Source organism: Castor canadensis, chromosome 14 (assembly GCF_047511655.1).
Source record: "Castor canadensis chromosome 14, mCasCan1.hap1v2, whole genome shotgun sequence".
Lineage (NCBI taxonomy): Eukaryota > Metazoa > Chordata > Mammalia > Rodentia > Castoridae > Castor > Castor canadensis.
Window position 1 is genome coordinate 91904713 of NC_133399.1, and position 18355 is coordinate 91923067.

Genomic DNA, 18355 nt, shown 5'->3' on the forward strand with positions numbered 1-18355 from the left:
GGTTTATGTTCCCAGGGGTTGATAGGGGATTCTGGTGTGATGCACTCACCTGTTTGTTCTGTCATTTGATGTGCAGAAAGGTTTGGAGCCAGTGCCAGCAGCAGCAGTGGCAAGAAGTGGCACCATATTTTCTCATGCAACATGGCATGGGGAGGCTTTCCAAGGGCTAGGGTTCAGGAAGTCAGCAGTTTGATTCTGGTTGATGCTTTATTTTCACTTGATGGAGGAAGGAGAAGAGAAGAAAAGAAAAAAAAATCACCTCCAACAAAAATCGCCATGTGGGACAAAGGTTTCCCCAGAGCTGTACCACCTTGATGGCTTGTGTTGTGGGCCACAGCTGTTAGGTGCAATTAAAGGCTGATTTGAGGGTTAGTCTTTGACTATTTTCCTGCATCTAATGTGGTGGCAGTTATGATTTTGGCTACAAGCAGTCAGAATTACCCAACTGTGGCTCCAATGTCTCAGGTAGGTTTTTGGAGTCATGGAGCTTAGGCTTTCTGCTTCTATACCTTAGTTGCCATCTTGGATCCTCTATTTTCTATCCTTGATGTTCAGAATTTTTACTTCAATATTTCTGCTTTATTTAAAAAAATTGACTTGACTAAGGTTCTCACTAGTTACTTTCAGAATGAATACTTACTTTCAATTCTGGGGACATTTTCTTTCGACACTTCTTCAAATGTTGCTTCTCCTTTATCTCTTCAGGAAGACTCCTGTTGGACTGACAGGTTGAAATCTCTATCTTATGTCATTTTTTTTCTCTGCTTCTGCTTTTCATCTTTTTATTCATTTCTCTCTTTGTTTTGAAAGGATATTTAGGCCTGATATTCCAACTCACTGATACATTCTTTAGTTTTATTTTCTTTGCTGTTAAGCCTATCTAATGAATTTCTTTTTATTTCAAAAATTTTGCTTTTGCATTAATGAATTCTAGCTTGTTTTCCTCTAAGACTTGTTGCTTGTGTTTTATTTCCCTGATATTACAGTCTTATTCTTATTGTGCAGTCAGTTTCTTCAGGTTATATCATCATACTGGCATTACTCCAATGTTCATTGTGCTTGAAAGTGTGTTTATATTTGCAAGTATCAGTTTTTTTGCTCATTGTCTTTGAGTAGTTCTCTGGGAAGATGGGAGTGTAATTCTGCTGTGACCTGTCCTCTCCAAGTTTTCAGCAAGCGTAGAGAATAAATGGGACATATGGATATTTTACAGATACCTTAGTAACTTATTTTCTGGGCTTGAAAGACTTTAATTCTTCATAGGTCTAACTAGTCAACCAGAGCAGTATCTGTTCTTTCACTTTCAGCTCTCTTTTTACCACTCTTCTCTCAAGTTAACTGAGGGTACGTCCTGGCTTGTAGAGATGAGTATCTGTAACCCTGTTACTGTAATCACTGTTGTCTGCATTAGACTTTGTAGTCTTAGCTTCTAACATGTCATGGACCTTGAGAGCTTGTTTGGAGGTTCTAGCAGAGGAGCGCAGCTACTCATATACCCTTGACCAAAGAACAGTCCTCCTCTATCGGGGATGTTCGTCTTCTTCGACCAAGCGCACAGCTTCGGGAGGGATGCACATGGAGCAGTGAGGGAGGAAGGGGACACCCGCCTAGCCAGCCAGATCAGCCAAATCAACCTTGGTGATCAACGGGGTGAGAGATGTTGCAGCCAGATTGCCCTCACATCCTCTAACATGTCATGGAGCATGCTTCATGTTGCTTACACATTCTGTGGTAGTAATCTTTCTGACATACTTTTTCTTGTGTAAGTTTCACACTGTTAATTGATGCTATACACTTTTCATATCTCTGAAGTCCTTTTAGTCTTAGGACTACCAGGAGTTTCTCTTGTTTTTGAATAATAATATGCATTCACTTAAAACAGCAACTTTTCAATCACCAGTTCTGAAAAAAAGAAAACAGACATAATTTTTTATTCTAAGGTTTTTCAGGAAGGGAGAGAACTGTTGTGTTTTTATAACCTTGCTATGAGAAATTTGGTATATTTTAGGCTGGAGTGCCTGGCTTAGTGGTAGAGTGCTTTCCTAGCATGCAGGAGGTCTTAGGTTTGATTCCCAATGCCACAAAACATAAAAAGATAACGAAAAAATTGTTTTTCCTTTGCCTGGGCTTGGTGCTTGAGTATAACGTGAAGGGTATCCCAAGTGTATCCTGACAAGTAATCACTTTATTCTCTCTGTGTCTTTTTCTCTAAAAATAAACTGAACCTACACACTCTTCCAGATGCTATAGAAATTGAACTATTCCATTTTATTGCTGTGTTCTCATTTTAGCAGTGCATTTTGCAAAGGATTTTTATGTCTTTCCAAGATTTATTTTGTTAAACTATCTAGATTCTTTCATTCCCTTGATGACTAATTGTATACAGAAAACTTTTCCTTGAAGTTGAGTTCATATTTTTCAGTATATTTGGTTGTATGCATCATATGTTATTTGTTTTTCTGATTCACTGAATTAACATGGCAATTTTTAAGGACCCTTGGAGTAGTAGGCTTATATAGTTTAATCAGATACAGTTTATCTCTAGAGTAATTTATAATCTAATGTTGGACAAGAACATGTACACTAGTGTAGTATAGTTCTCTAGAGAAACAGAAACAATAGATTATACATTTACATAAGATGGAATTTATAGATTGATTCACATAATTACAGAGGCTGAAAAGTTTCCATATGCAGGTGGAGAACCAGGGAAGCTAGTAATGGTTCACTCCAGGAAGTCAGAAGCATTTGAACAACAAAGATGGATATGCAATGCAGTCCCCAGTTTGAGACCAAGGTCCCTAGAGGGCTACTGGTGTAAGTCCCAAAGGCTGAAGTACCTGGAGTCTGATGGACAAATTAGTAGCAACTGAAGAGATTGAGTTGTTCCCCTATCTTCTTCCATTTTGTATTATTCAGGTCTTTGGCCAATTGGATAGTACCTACCCACATTCAGTGTAGGTATCTCCCACTCAGTTTGCTGACCCACATGCCACTCATCTACCCCATAACAGACACACTAAGAAGCAGTGATTTTCCAGTTCTGTAGGTATTCCTCACTGTAGTCAAGATTACACCCAGAATTAACCATCACTAATAACATGAGGCAAAGAGTATGGTGAGGGCTGAGTTCAAGTATGAACACATACAAAATCTTACAGGTTTTATGTTCTAACATGAACCTTTTATGATAAGGTAGAGGTTCTATTTAAAATTTGCCCTTCCATGTTAGGGTTTTGTTTGTTTGTTTGTGTTTGTTTTTGTTTTTATGGTTCTCAGGATTGAATTCAGGGCCTCCCAGTTGCTAGGCAAGAGCTCTGTCCTTTTTAGTTTTGTATTAGTTTTTTGTATTTTATATTTCTGTGTAACAAGTTACGATAAAGAGTGTCTTAAAGTAGTACAAATTTACTATACATATTTTCTGTGGATTATAAATTTGGCATAGTTTAGGTTGATCTTATGCTCATGGTCTCTTGAGGCTGAAATCAAGGTGTCAGTTAGCTGTGTCATCATCTTAAGGCTCAACTAGAGCATGCTCCTTCAAGGTGTTGGCAGAATTCACTTTCTTGTGCCTGTAGAACTTAGACCTCCATTATTAGGCTAGTGTTTGGTCCAGAGACACTCACAACTGTGAGAGTCCATTCTTAGGTTTTTGCTACGTGGCCTCTTCCATGTTTGCAATACAGTACATCCCATGAGTCAAATCCCTCTCATGTGCTTAACTCCTGACTGCCTTTCCACAAGCAGCCAGAGAAAATCCTGCTGCTAAAAAGACTTAATGTAATTAGGTCATGCTTACCAAACAGTCTCTCTATTTTAAGACCAGTTGACGTATTTAATTTAAAAGCCATCATGTTTATAGTCCTGAGTATTATGCAAGGGCTTGAGGGGAAAGGACAGCAAGAAATCTTGGAAGTGGTATTAGAATTCTGCCTACTATATTTCCTTTGCAGAAAATAGATGAGACTCAGCGGAAGAGGTTTTGTTTTTAATAGATTTTATGTTTTAGTGCAACTTTAAGTCAAATTTTAAAGAAAATTGAGCAATGTGGAAATTTCCCATTATCCTCTTTGTCCCGGAACACACACAAACCTTCCTCATTACCAGCATTCTACACCAGAGTGGTATATTTGTCAGAACTGATGAACCTATATTGACACATCCTGATCACCCCAAGTCCATAGTTTGCATTAGGCTTCATATCTGTGTTGTCCATTCTGTAGGACTGGAGAAATATATAATGGCATGCATTCACCATAATAATGTCACATAGAGTAGTTTATTGCCCTAAGAGGAGCTACTTTTAAGTACTGTCTTTAGCAGCATACTTCACTTTCGAACATACTATCCAGGTTTCCACACAAGAGCCTTTTAAAAAATTGACCTTAAGGTATACTTTAAATAATAAAATCTACCAGTGTTAAGTGCATATCTTGTAAGTAATTGACAAATGTATATAATCATGTATACACCACAATAATCATATTATTGAGCCATTCTATCACCAACCCCCCCCCAAAGTTTCCTCATGCTCCTTGAGGTCAGTCACCTCCCTATTTCCACTAATTGCAGCAGCCATTAATCTCCTTCCTTTGCCCTTTTGAGAAGTTTAAATAAAAATATAGCTCATATAGTATGTAGTTTTTTATGACTGACATGTATCTCAGTAGTTAGGTTTTTTATTCCTGAGTTGTATTGTTGTATTCTGCTTCATGAGTGTACCACAATTTATCCATTCCTCTATTAATGGACTTTTGTGTTGTTTCCTAAATCACTGCTTTTTAAAGCTTATCTGAATAACATGATCATTAAATTCACTCACTTACATACGTACCCATATGATTGACTAGCCTGTCCTCTCTGTGGAGCCCTACTTTATGAGTTGGCATATTCTCCTCGTTATGGGTAACTGAGCTACTGACTTTGATTACCTCAAGCTTCTAAACACTGCTGGAGAAATTAAAACTACGATGATAGATATCAGATCAATTTAAGGCCTCCACTTTCAGCATTTCCTTTTCTTCTATGCCATTCTGTCTCTTTTTTGAGGGGCCTTATGTGATAATTATTTCTTCCCTTTTTTTAACATTCCTTCTCCACTGGTACTTTTCTAAGGCCTATGATTAGCTTTCTGTTTTCTCATATCATTAACTCTATATACCTGTAATCACAAACTTGTCTTCTTCCTCCTCATAGCAGACTCCTCAAATGAATAACACACCTGCCTGTCTCTAGTTTCCATCTTGCCATACCACTGGCCCACCTCTCTGGCCTACATAGACCATTTTTAATCCTTATCTTATGTGACCTTTCTGTGACATTTCAATCATGAGCTACTTCTAAGTTTCTTCTTGCCTTCTGTGAATCATATTCACAGAAGAAATTACTTCTCTGACTATAATTTCTTAGTATATTCTTCTGTGAGATTGGTTTTTTCTCAATATTTAATGCTAATACTTCCCGAGACTCTGTTCTTTATTGTTTTCCTGCTATAATATCCTGAGATCTGAGAATTATTCCAGATGACATGAAAATATCTATCAGTAGCTTAGACTACTTTCCTGACTTCTGTTCTGTCTACCTAAATGCCTTGTATGGACATTATGTCTAAGTGTTGCATTGGCACTTCATTTTTTGAACATTTACTATATTTTTTAAATTATCATAAAGTAAGATTGACTTGTTTTTCTTTTCCTATTTTATGAATTTTAACACGTGTAAACGTATGTAACTACTAATGCGATCAGATTCAGAATGATTCTGTTACCCCAAAACTCTCTTACGAATTTCTATATAGTCACACTGTCCCCTAGACCCTGAACATAATTTCTTATCCTTTTCATGTAAATTCAGATTTTTTCCTATACAGGTAACTGAATTTTTTTAATAAAGGTTAGGAAACACTTTAGGCCAAATGTTTTTGTTTTTTGGTAGTGTCAGAGGTTTCATGGGAGGGATTTTGAGGTGTTTTGGCTCTGACCATTATCCATAAAAATTTAAATAAAATTATTGAGAATCTAGACCTGACAATAATTCTCTGTGCTGTGAACACTTACTGTATTATCAGTTTTGAAACTGACCCATAGTCATTAGTACTTTGTCCAAAGTCATTTAGTATGCCCAGAAACAGGATGCAAACTCAGTGTGTCTGACTTTCCATATTACATTTTTAACTTTTCTTTTCTTTCCTTGTCTTTTATTATTTATTTGCAGCACTGGGTCTTGAACTCAAAGCCTCACACTTGCTAGGCAAGTGCTCTACCACTTGCACTTCAGCCATTCCGACAGCCCCTGCTTTTTTTCTAGTTCTGTGAGGAAAGTCATTGGAAGTTTGGGGATTGCAGAGGCTGCTTTCAGTAATGCTACCATGTTCACAAGACTTAAGTTTTGAGTCTTCTGCCAATGCATGAGCATGGGAACTTTTTCTGCATTCTCTATTGTCTTCAATTTCTTTCTATAGTGATTCATAGTTTTAACTGTAGAGCTTTATAACCTTTTTTTGGTTAAGTTTATGCATTAAGGTTTTTTTTTTTTTTGAAGCTGTTGTGAATGGAATTTTTAAAATATTTTTATTGTTTTATTATTCATATGTGCATACAATGCTTGGGTCATTTCTCCCCCCTGCCCCCACCCCCTCCCTTACCACCCACTCCCCCCCCCACTCACCCCCACCCCTTTGATACCCTGCAGAAACTATTTTGCCCTTATTTCTAATTTTGTTGAAGAGACAGTATAAGCAATAATAGGAAGGAACAAGGGTTTTTGCTAGTTGAGATAAGGATAGCTATACAGGGAGTTGACTCACATTCATTTCCTGTGCATGTGTGTTACCTTCTAGGTTAATTCTTTTTGAGCTAACCTTTTTTCTAGTTCCTGGTGCCCTTCTTCTATTGGCCTCAGTTGCTTTTAAGGTATCTGCTTTAGTTTCTCTGCGTTAAGGGCAACAAATGCTAGCTAATTTTTTAGGTGTCTTACCTATCTTCACCCCTCCCTTGTGTGCTCTCACTTTTATCATGTGCTCAAAGTCCAGTCCCCTTGTTGTGTTTGCCCTTGATCTAATGTCCACATATGAGGGAGAACATACGATTTTTGGTCTTTTGGGCCAGGCTAACCCCACTCAGAATGATGTTCGCCAATTCCATCCATTTACCAGCAAATGATAACATTTCGTTCTTCTTCATGGCTGCATAAAATTCCATTGTGTATAGATACCACATTTTCTTAATCCATTCGTCAGTGCTGGGGCATCTTGGCTGTTTCCATAACTTGGCTATTGTGAATAGTGCCGCAATAAACATGGATGTGCAGGTGCCTCTGGAGTAACAGTCTTTTGGGTATATCCCCAAGAGTGGTATTGCTGGATCAAATGGTAGATCGATGTCCAGCTTTTTAAGTAGCCTCCAAATTGTTTTCCAGAGTGGTTGTACTAGTCTACATTCCCACCAACAGTGTAAGAGGGTTCCTTTTTCCCCGCATCCTCGCCAACACCTGTCTGTTTAGTTCACCTGCCCATTTCTTTATTGGTTCATTAGTTTTGGGAGAATTTAGTTTTTTAAGTTCCCTGTATATTCTGGTTATCAGTCCTTTGTCTGATGTGTAGATGACAAATATTTTCCACCACTCTGTGGGTGTTCTCTTCAGTTTAGAGACCATTTCTTTTGATGAACAGAAGCTTTTTAGTTTTATGAAGTCCCATTTATCTATGCTATCTTAGTTGCTGTGCTGCTGGGGTTCCGTTGAGAAAGTTCTTACCTATACCTACTAACTCCAGAGTATTTTCTACTCTTTCCTGTATCAACTTTAGAGTTTGTGGTCTAATATTAAGATCTTTGGTCCATTTTGAGTTAATATTGGTATAGGGTGCTATACATGGATGTAGTTTCAGTTTTTTGCAGACTGCTAACCAGTTTTCCCAGCAGTTTTTGTTGAAGAGGCTGCTTTTTCTCCATCGTATATTTTTAGCTCCTTTGTCAAAGACAAGTTGGTTATAGTTGTGTGGCTTCATATCTGGGTCCTCTATTCTGTTCCACTGGTCTTCATGTCTGTTTTTGTGCCAGTACCATGCTGTTTTTATTGTTATTGCTTTGTAATATAGTTTGAAGTCAGGTATTGTGATCCCTCCAGCATTGTTCTTTTGACTGAGTATTGCCTCGGCTATTCGTGGCCTCTTGTGTTTCCATATAAATTTCGTGGTAGATTTTTCAATCTCTTTAATGAATGTCATTCAAATTTTGATGGGAAGTGCATTAAACATGTAGATTACTTTTGGGAGTATAGACATTTTTACTATGTTGATTCTACCAATCCACAAGCATGGGAGATCTCTCCACTTTATATAGTCTTCCTCAATCTCTTTCTTCAGAAGTTTATAGTTTTCCTTGTAGAGGTCTTTCACATCTTTTGTTAGGTTTAAACCTAGGTATTTGATTTTTTTTGAGGCTATTTTAAATGGAATTGTTTCCATATATTCTTTTTCATTTTGTTCATTATTAGTGTATGGAAATGCTAATGATTTTTCTATGTTGACTTTATATTCTGCTACCTTGCTGTAGCTATTGGTGATGTCTAGAAGCTTCTGAGTAGAGTTTTTTGGGTCTTTAAGGTATAGGATCATGTCATCTGCAAATAGGGATATTTTCACAGTTTCTTTACCAATTTCCTATTTGTATTGCTTTTATTCCTTCTTCTTGCCTAATTGCTCTGGCTAGGAATTCCAGTACTATGTTGAATAGGAGTGGAGACAGTGGGCATCCTTGTCTAGTTGGAATTTTTTTAAAAACTTTTTTTTAGCAAGTTTAGCATTGATGTATAGAAATGCTACTGATTTTTTATTTATTGGTTTTATATCTTGACATTTTTCTGAAAGTATTTATCAGATCTAAGGGTACTCTGGTTGAGTCTTTAGGGTCTTTCAAGTATATCATCTGCACACAAAGTTCAATTGACTTTTGTTCCTATTTTTATCCTTTTTATTTCTTCTCTTCCCTTATTGCTCTGGCTAAGATTTGAAGCACTGTATTCAATAAGAGTGATGAGAATGGGTGTCTTTGTCTTGTTCCTGATTTTAGAGAAAAATGCTGTTAATTTTTTCCCATTCAATATAATGTTGACTTTTGATTTGTTGTATATAATGTTTATTATGTCAAGAGATAATGCTTTTATTCTTACTTTCTTCAGGACTTTCACCATGAAGAGGTATTGAATTTTGTCAAAGGATTTTTGCATCTTATTTAAATGATCATGTGATTCTGTTTATGTGCCATATTACTTTTATTGATTCACATGTATTGTACCATCCTTGTATCCTTGGTATGAAACCAACTTGATCACAGTATATGACCCTCTTAACATGTTGTTGACTTTGGTTTGTGAGCATTTCATTGAGAAATTTTGCATTTGTGTTCATCAAGGAAATTGGTCTATAGTTTTCTTTTTTCATTGTGTGCTTATGTAGTTTCTGTAGTGGGGTAACACTGGTTTCACAGAATGAATTTGAGAGTATTCTTTCCCTTTCCATTTTACAAATTGAAAGAAGAGCACTGATGTTAATTCTTCTTTAATGTTCTGGTAGAATTCAGCAATGACTTGATCTGGTCCTGGTGTTTTCTTTGTTGGGAGACTATATTACTGCTTCAGTCTTGTTGCTCATTATAGATCTTTTTTGGTTTTTAAATTTTTCTTGCATTGATTGTTGTAGGGCATATATGTCTAGAAACTTACCCGTTTTGTCTAGATTTTCAAGTTATAGCACTATAATTTTTCAAAATATTCCCTAACAATCCAGTGCATTTTAGTGGTATTTGTTTTAATATCCAATTTTCAGTATCTACTTTTATTATTTTGGGTCTTTCTTTTTCTTTTGGTTACTTTGGGTAAGGGTTTGTCAGTCTTGTTTTATCCTTTCAAACAACCAACACTTTTTCATTGATCTTTTCTGTTGTTCTTTTAGTCTCCATTTCATTAATTTTAGCACTGCTCTTTATTTTTTCCTTCTACTAATTTTGGAATTCTATTGTTCTTGTGTTTCTAGACTTTGGGGTGAATCATTTAGTTATTTATTTGAGATTTCTCTGAGTTTTTAATGTATGTACTCATAGCTATAATCTTTCCTCTAAGAATTGCGTTTTAAAAAAATAAAATAAAATAAAACTGCTAAGAACCACAAAAAAAAAAAAAAAAAAAGAATTGCCTTTGCTATACCCCACATAATCTGGTAAGTGGCATTGTCAGATGACTCTAGGAATTTTTAATTTTCCTTGATTCCTTCAGTGATCCACTGATCATTCAAAACTGTATTGTTCAATGTTCATGTATTAATATAGTTTCTCTTGCTATTGGTTTCTAGTTTTATTCCATTATGATCTGAGAAGATATATAGAATTATCTATTTTGTTTTCTTTTTTTTTTTAATTTACTAAGACTTTCTTTTTATACAAGATGTGACCTATTTTGGAGATAGTTCCATGAACTGCTGAGAAAAGTGTGTATTCTACCACTGTTGGATGGAATATTCTGTAATATAAAAGAATCATATTCTTAATATTCTATTAAGTCCATTTGATCTTTGGTGAAGTTTAACTCTGAACTTTCTATATCAGGATGATCTATCTATTAATGGAGAGTGTAGCATTGAAGTCACTTACTATTGATTATATCTGGACCTATTTGTCTCCCTATGTCCAGTACCATTTGTTTTAGGAAATTTTAGCAGCACTTGGTGCATGGGTAGATAGTCAGCTATTATATATTCCTGATGGATTGCTCCCTTTCTTAGTATTAGTGACCCTCTTTATCTCTTGTGACTGATTTTGAACCATTTGTTTTAGGAAATTTTACCAACATTTGGTGCATGGGTAGATAGTCAGCTATTATATATTCCTGATGGATTGCTCCCTTTCTTACTATTAGTGACCCTCTTTATCTCTTGTGACTGATTTTGACTTAAAGTCTGCTTTGTCAGATAAGAGTAAATTAGTCCTGCTTGCATTTCGATTCCATTTGCCTGGAATATCATTTTTCATCCTTTAACTTTCAGTCTTTCCTTTCAGGTGAGGTGTTTTCTTGCAGACAGCAAATGGTTGGGTCTTGGTTTGTTTTGTTTTGTTTTGTTTTTCAGTTTAGTTAGCCAGTCTCCATCTTTTAATTGGATAGCTAAGAACATTTATGTTTAGAGTTATTATTAAGAGGTATTTGCTAATTCCAGTAATTTTGTTGTGTGTTTTTTTCCTGATTGATTTAAATACATTTTGTTCTTTTCTCTCCCCTCCATCTCTTTCCTCCCTTCCTCTCTCTCTCCCTTACTTCTTTTGAGCTTTGGTGGTTTACTTAGTTGATAATATTTGATTCTTTTTCTAATTTTCATTTACTTATTTTTGTGAGATTTATTTTTTTTTTATGTGAATGTCATTCTCCCTCTTCTGTATGTGGTATTTGTGTGTGTGTGTGTGTGTGTGTGTGTGTAGTAATAGTAGTAGTAGTAGTAGTAGTAGTAGTATTTTTTCAAGTATCTTCTGCTTAGTGGTCATGAATTTATTTAATTTATGCTTTTTGAAAGGTCTTTGTGTCTTTGTTTATTTTAAGGAATAACTTTATTGGACCTACTGATCTTGGCTGGGCAATACTTACTCTCAGGGACTGACATATCATTCCATGCTTTCCTGGCCTTTGGGGGTTATGCTGAGAACTCTCCTGAAGTTCTGATGTGTTTGCCTGCTTAGGTAACTTGGTATTTCTCTTTTAGCTGTTAATAGTCATTATTTTTTTTTGTACTCTTGGTATTTTAACTGCAATCTGATGAGGAAAAGTTCTTTTATTATGACGTGTATTTGAACTTCTAAATGCCTGTTACACTTTGATATCCATATCTTTCCCTAGATTTGGGAAATTTTCTATAATTTCACTGCAAAACTATGCATTTACATGATATATATACATATATGTCTGTGTGTGTCTGTGTGTATCTGAAATGCCAAGGTGAAACCCCCTTGAGCAATCATTATACACTATAAAAAGATGAAGGACAGGAAGGTAAAAACTGGTCTTTCTGAGGGAGGGTACCATTGAGCCCTAAAGGAAGAGTGAGTGAGGGTGAATATGGTGGATGTATTTTCTACTCATATATGAAAGTAGAATAATGAAACCTGTTGAAATTATTCTAAGAATTGAGGAAGGGGATAATGGAGAGCTGTGGAGGGGATGCATCTAAGATATATTGTAAGCACATATGTAAATATCATGATTATCTCCCTGTAGAAATGTTATATGATAATATTTAAAAAAGAAGACTAGAAGCTCTCAAAGAGGGGGGAAACCCTATACCTTTAGTTTGCATCTCACCTTCTTCCTCTACATCAAACATTTATGGATTTAGTCCCTTCATCGTGTCCCAGATTTCTTGAAAGTTATGGACATAATTGCTTTTTTTTTTCCTTATTGATATCCCGATGTACATTCCTCAGCTTTGTTTTTGAATCCTTTCTTCTGTTTGATCTAGTCTATTTGGTAATGATATTTTTCATTGAGATTTTTTTAGTTGAGTCATTGGACTTTTCATTTTGAAGATTTCCATGTGGTCTTTTCCAAAATCTGTCTTTTTGGTGAATTTCTCAAAGTCAGTCTTGAACTGACTTCTTTACTTCAGTCATCTGTTTGTCTCAGCTTTGAGATCATTCATCATTTTTACATTAGGCTTTTGAACTCTTTGTCTTTTCAGCCATGTCTACATCTTTGGGTTCAATTATTGAGGAGTTATGAATGAACTTTTGGAGGAGTCATGCTGCCTTGCTTTATGATATTTTTTGTCTTTCTGTGTTGTGATTTGTGCATCTGTTGGGCTGTGTATATCTTACCATTTTCTATAGTGATCTACTTAGTGATCAACCTTCTCTTGAGGTCTCAAGCCCCTCTGTCACTGGGGGGGGCAGTGAGGGAAGCGAGAAAGCAAACTGCAGTAACAATAATAACTCAAAATCATAACAGATGTTTAAATATAACAAAGATGGGAAACCTCACCTACTCCCCCAGTAAAGAGAGGGGAAAAAAGAACTAAGAAAACTATAGGAGAAAGGAGGAATTTGAAAATTAGTAAAGATAAAAGTATTTGTAGCATAGTAATAATGAAGGGGACAGGAAAAGGCAAAAAGAAACAAGATAGAAAAGTATATTGCATAAAGGTATGAGAAAAGGAGGGGGAATGAAAGCAGTGGAGGGGGTGAATTCAAGTATAAAATATTTGATACATTGTAAGAACTTTTGTAAATGCTACAGTTACCCCCACCCAGTACAACAATAACAAGTAAATAATTTCTTAAGAAAAATAAATAAATAAAGGTATGGGAAATAATAGTGAGGAAAAATGAAATCAAACAAATAAAAGAAAGTAATTAAAAAGAAAAAGACCAACCAGTAGCTACTCCTTGCTGAGGAGATGAAGGATGGGGACACTGCTTTTTCTGCAGACTCCTGGGTTTTTTTGGTTTTTTGGGTTTTTTTTTTTTTTTTTCAGTTCACTTGATGGGGGGAAGGGGCAGTGAGCATTTTTTTCTCTTTGCAATCTAAACACGTCAGAACACAAAGGGTTGTTTGGATGTTCAGCCCTGCCCTGCCTTCCCAACCAAGGTACTCAAGCTACAGTGACCACTGTTGTACTGAATTCTTACCAGTAATCCTCCTACGTGGACCTAGAGATTTGGTAAATGCAGGAGCTGCCTTCAAGTTGCTCCTGCCAACTGAATCTGTAGACCTGTTGATGCCCCCTCACACCAGAGCCCACTCTGTGGGTGTGCACATGGGCATGGGAAATGGCTGAGTAGCAGCTGCATTTCCACCAAATGTCTCTGGGGTTCTAACAATGTAGAAAGTGACCAAAGCAAAATAATCTGTGCTAGGGGGACAAGGCACAAGTCCTCTTCAGTGACTGCTTGCTTTACAAATTGCAGATCTCTGTCTTAAACTGTCTTTTTGCAGAGTTCCAGATTCTATGCCTATAGCACTCCCTGTGTTTCCTTTTCTCATGCATAAAGCCCTGCTGATGGTGATCCTCCCCTTTCCCTACTATGTTACATACACCTGATGTTAGGGTCCTTTGTTTCTTTTACACATCTAAAGTTCAGTATTTCTGGATTTCATGGGGTCTCTGTCTATGGTTTACTGATGTACGCCCATGCCTTTCCATACTACCTTACTCTGCCTGTAACCATACACCTTGGTTTTAGTCTTTTGGGAATACAGGAAAGTTCTCCCAGCCACCATCTTCTGTGTCCAAGAAAATTAATCTTAACAACCAGAGAGAAAGGAACACCAATTTGAAAGACAACAGATTTCTTATCTGAGGCCAGATGAAGTGTAACAACATGTTTCAAGTACTGAAAGAAAAATCCTATCAATCCCAAATCTTAATCTGACTAAATTGACCATTAAGAATTAAGGGAATCATGTATTTTACCCTTTACAAGGATCAAGTCAAGTAGATTAAGGACCTAATCCACTGAAACTGAAGCTAGTGCAGGAAAGAGCAAGTAAAACAGTGGAATTTAGGCATAGACAAGGACTTCCTCAGCAGAACTCAAGTGGCTGAGCAACTAAGAGAAAGGATTGACAAATGGGACTCTATGAAATTAAAAAGCTTTTGCACAATAAAAGAAATGGTCTCTAAATTAAAGAGGCCACCCACAGAATGGGAGAAAATCTTTGCCAGCTATACATCTAACAAGGGATTGATAACCAGAATATACAGTGAGCTCAAAAGACTAAACTCCTCCAAAATCAATGACCCAGTGAAGAAATGGGCAAATGAACTGAATAGAGCTTTTTCAAAAGAAGTCCAAATGGCTAAAAAACACATGAAGAAATGCTCAACATTCCTGGCCATAAAGGAAATGCAAATCAAAACCAGGTTAAGATTCTAATGCACTTCTGTTAGAATGTGAACAAATGTTCACAAACAAATGTTGGCTAGGATGTGAGGGAAAAGGAACCCTCATACACTGCTGGTGTGAGTGTAAATTAGCACAACCTCTTTGAAAAGTAGTGTGGAGGCTCCTCAAAACACTAAAAATAAAGCCAGGCACCAGTGCTTCATACCTGTAATCCCAGCTACTCAGGAGGATCATGGTTAAACCAGCCTGGGCAAATAGATCACGAAACCCTATCTTGAAAAAACCCATCACAAAAAAGGGCTGGTGGAGTGACTCAAGGTGTAGGCCCTGAGTTCAAGCCCCAGTACCACAAAAGAAAAAAAAAAAAAAAACCGAGCCAACTAAACATAGAACTCCCATATGATCCAGCAATTCCACTCCCAGGGATATGCTCAAAGGAATGTGAGTCAGGTTATAGTAAAGACACCTGTGCACCCATGTTTATTGCAGCATTATAATAGGTAAGCTATGGAAATAGCTAAGATACCCCATTACAAATGAATGGATTAAGGAAATGTGGTATTTATATACAATGGAATTTTACTCAGTCACAAAGAAGAATGAAATTTTGTTGTTTGCAGGTAAATAGATGGAACTGTAGAACATCATCTTAAATGAAGTTAGCCAGGTTCTGAAGGCCAAAAATTGCATATTTTCTCTCATATGTAGAATAGAGACCTAATACAAATACAGCAGTATTATGAAAATACTAGGTCACCCTAAGGTAAGTCATGTTCAAGAGGGGGAGGGTAAAAGAAGGAATTTAAGAAGGTGAATATGGTCGATGTACTCTATATAAGAATAAATACAGAATTTTTAAACCTATTGAAAGCACCATAAAAATGGGACTAAGGTAGAAAGATGAAAAACAGAGGATATGAACCAATTCGGGCTGTAATACATGTATACATGGAAGTGCCACAAGGAAACTCACTGTGTAGCTATCTTTTTTTTTTTTTTGGCAGTACTGGGGTTTGAACTATGGAATTATGCTTGCTAGACAGGCGCTTTACCATTTGAGCCATTCTACCAGCCTTTTTTTTTTTTTTGGCAAGAAGTCTTTTTTTTTTTGTAGCAGCACTGGGGTTTGAACTCAGGGCCTCATGCTTGCTACGTGGATGCTTTTACTGCTTAAGCCATTCTGCCAGCACTTTTTTTTTTCCTGTATAGCTATCTTAAATAAAAAAAGAAAAAAGTCATTTATTTTCTTCTACAAAATCAGAGAACAGCAGGGTCGAACATGTCCGCCTGGGTGGTGGGGTGTTGATACATGGGGGAGGAGGAGGTGAGGAAAGGGTGTAGGTAGGTGAATATGGTGCAAATACTGTGTACACATGTATGTAAATGGAAAAATGACACCTGTTTGAAACTATTCCAGGAATGGGGGGAGGTAGGATAAAGGAGAATGGTGGAAGGGGTAAATTAAAGTATGATATATTGTAAGAATGTTTGTAAATGGCATAGTGTACTCCCATCCAAAACAACAATTAAAAAAAATTAAAAGGATCAAGTGGTAGACTGCCTGCCTAGCAAGGCCAAGGCCCTGAGTTCAAACTCAGTACCTCCCCCCCAAAAAAAGGATGTAGGGAAAATAAAGGCATTCTTAAGTGAAGGAAAGTAAATTTGTTGGTAACCAAGAAAACTTAAGTTTAAATAAAAGGACAAAGAGAAATAAAGACACTGCATAAAAAAAGAATTAGTGCACTATGAAGTTATTGCAGTCCTGAACAGATATACACCAACCAACCAAGCTGCAAAGTACATAAAGCAGACACTAAGAGCTAAAAGGAGAAATAAACAAGTCCACAATTGTAATTGGAGATTTTAACAACTTACTCAGAAATTGATAATACTACTACTCAGAAAATCAGCAAGGACATAAAATAGCTAAACTTCACCAATAACCATCAGTGTCTAATTTGCATTTACAGAATATTTCACCCAACAGCAGAATACATGTATTTTTTCAAGCATCCATGGAAAAGCCACCAAAATAGAGATGATAGTATAACATGGACCAGGCAACAAGTTTAGAAGAATTTATATTATACAGAGTATATTATTTGTATATAATTCAATCAAGCAGAAAGATGACAGTAAAATCAGCAATTACTCAAAAATAAATAATGCACCGCTAAAACAGTAGGTCAAAAAGGAAACCTGAAAGCAACTTTAAATATTCATAGAATCAAATGAAAATAGATACCTGCATTTGTGGGATATAGCTAACGCTCTGCTATAAATGAAATTTGTAGTGTTGTTTGCATTCAAAAGGAAGAACTGTGTTAGGCACAGTGGTGCATATCTGTAATCCCAGCCTTTGGAAGGCTGAAGCAGGAGGACTGCAAGTTCCAAGTCAGCCTGGGCCACATACCAAGACCCTGTCATAGCCTGCCTCCCACCCAAAAAAAGGGAAAAAATGACTCAAATCAGTTACCTAAGTTCCTATTTTAGGTAGTAGAAGAAAAGAAGAGAACATAGACCCAAAGTAAGGAGAACAAATGAAGTAGTTAAGAGCAGAAACCAATATAATTGAAACTGAATTATCCTGAGAAATTTAATGAAACAGAAAGCTCGTTCTTAGAAAAATTGTAATGAAATTGATAAATACATAGCAAGATCGACAACAAAAAAGCAGAAGACACAGCTATGCGCAGAGGCTCATGCCTGTAATCCTATTTACTTAGAAGGTGGAGATCATGAGGATCATTGTTTGAGGCTATGGTAAGCAAAAAGTTGTCTCAATAAGCTTAGCAGGTGGTGCATGCCTGTGATCCAGCTACGTGGAGGACATAAGGAGGAGATGGCAATCTGAGGCCAGCCCCATAAAAAAGTGAAACCTACCTGAAAAATAACTAAATCAAAAAAGGGCTTGGGGGTATGGCTCAAGTGATGTAAGCAAATGTAAGGCCTCAAGTTCAAATGCCAATACCAATAAAAAAGACAGATCTTCAACATCAGGAATGAAACAAATGATATTACTATAGATCTTATGACAACTTTTTATTATCAATTCAACAACTTAGAAGAAGTGAACCATTTGTTCAAAAAACAAACTACCAAAACTTAGCCAAGTTGAAATATGTTTCTTTTTTTAAAAGTTGTCACTTTTTAAATTTTATCGTTTTTACATTTACTTAATGTATATACATTGTTTGTGCCACCTCTTCCTCCCCTATTTCTTTAATAGGCCTACAACTATTTTTTAAATGTGTCTATGCCAGATGCTGGTGGCTCACAACCTGTGAGCCTAACTTACTCAGGAGGCAGAGATCACGAGGATCGCAGTTAGAAGCCAGCCTAGGAAAATAGTTCCTTTCTAAAAAAAAAAAAAAAAAAAATTACAAAAATGGACTTGCGGAGTGTCTCAAATTGTATTTGTGATTTTAAAAAATCTGTTGAAAATAATTTTCCATGGTTTCAATGCAGAGTTCACAGAC

The 18355-nt window shown here is 36.4% G+C and overlaps 1 protein-coding gene across 18 annotated transcripts in view; it reads left to right on the top strand.

The window, feature by feature from the left end:
- Nek1 (NIMA related kinase 1) overlaps positions 1-18355 on the top strand; it is a 239241-nt gene that overhangs the window by 101667 nt on the left and 119219 nt on the right. The window contains exon 19 of one of the 18 annotated variants that reach the window (XM_074055005.1): positions 11581-12483. The exons of 16 other annotated variants lie outside the window; for them this stretch is intronic. In XM_074055005.1, the coding sequence (XP_073911106.1) occupies positions 11581-11586 (6 nt within the window). In that variant the 3' untranslated portion in view covers positions 11587-12483. Of the gene's footprint in view, positions 1-11580; positions 12484-18355 lie in introns of those variants that run through there. One more of the 18 variants, XM_074055004.1, reaches the window with a different exon arrangement.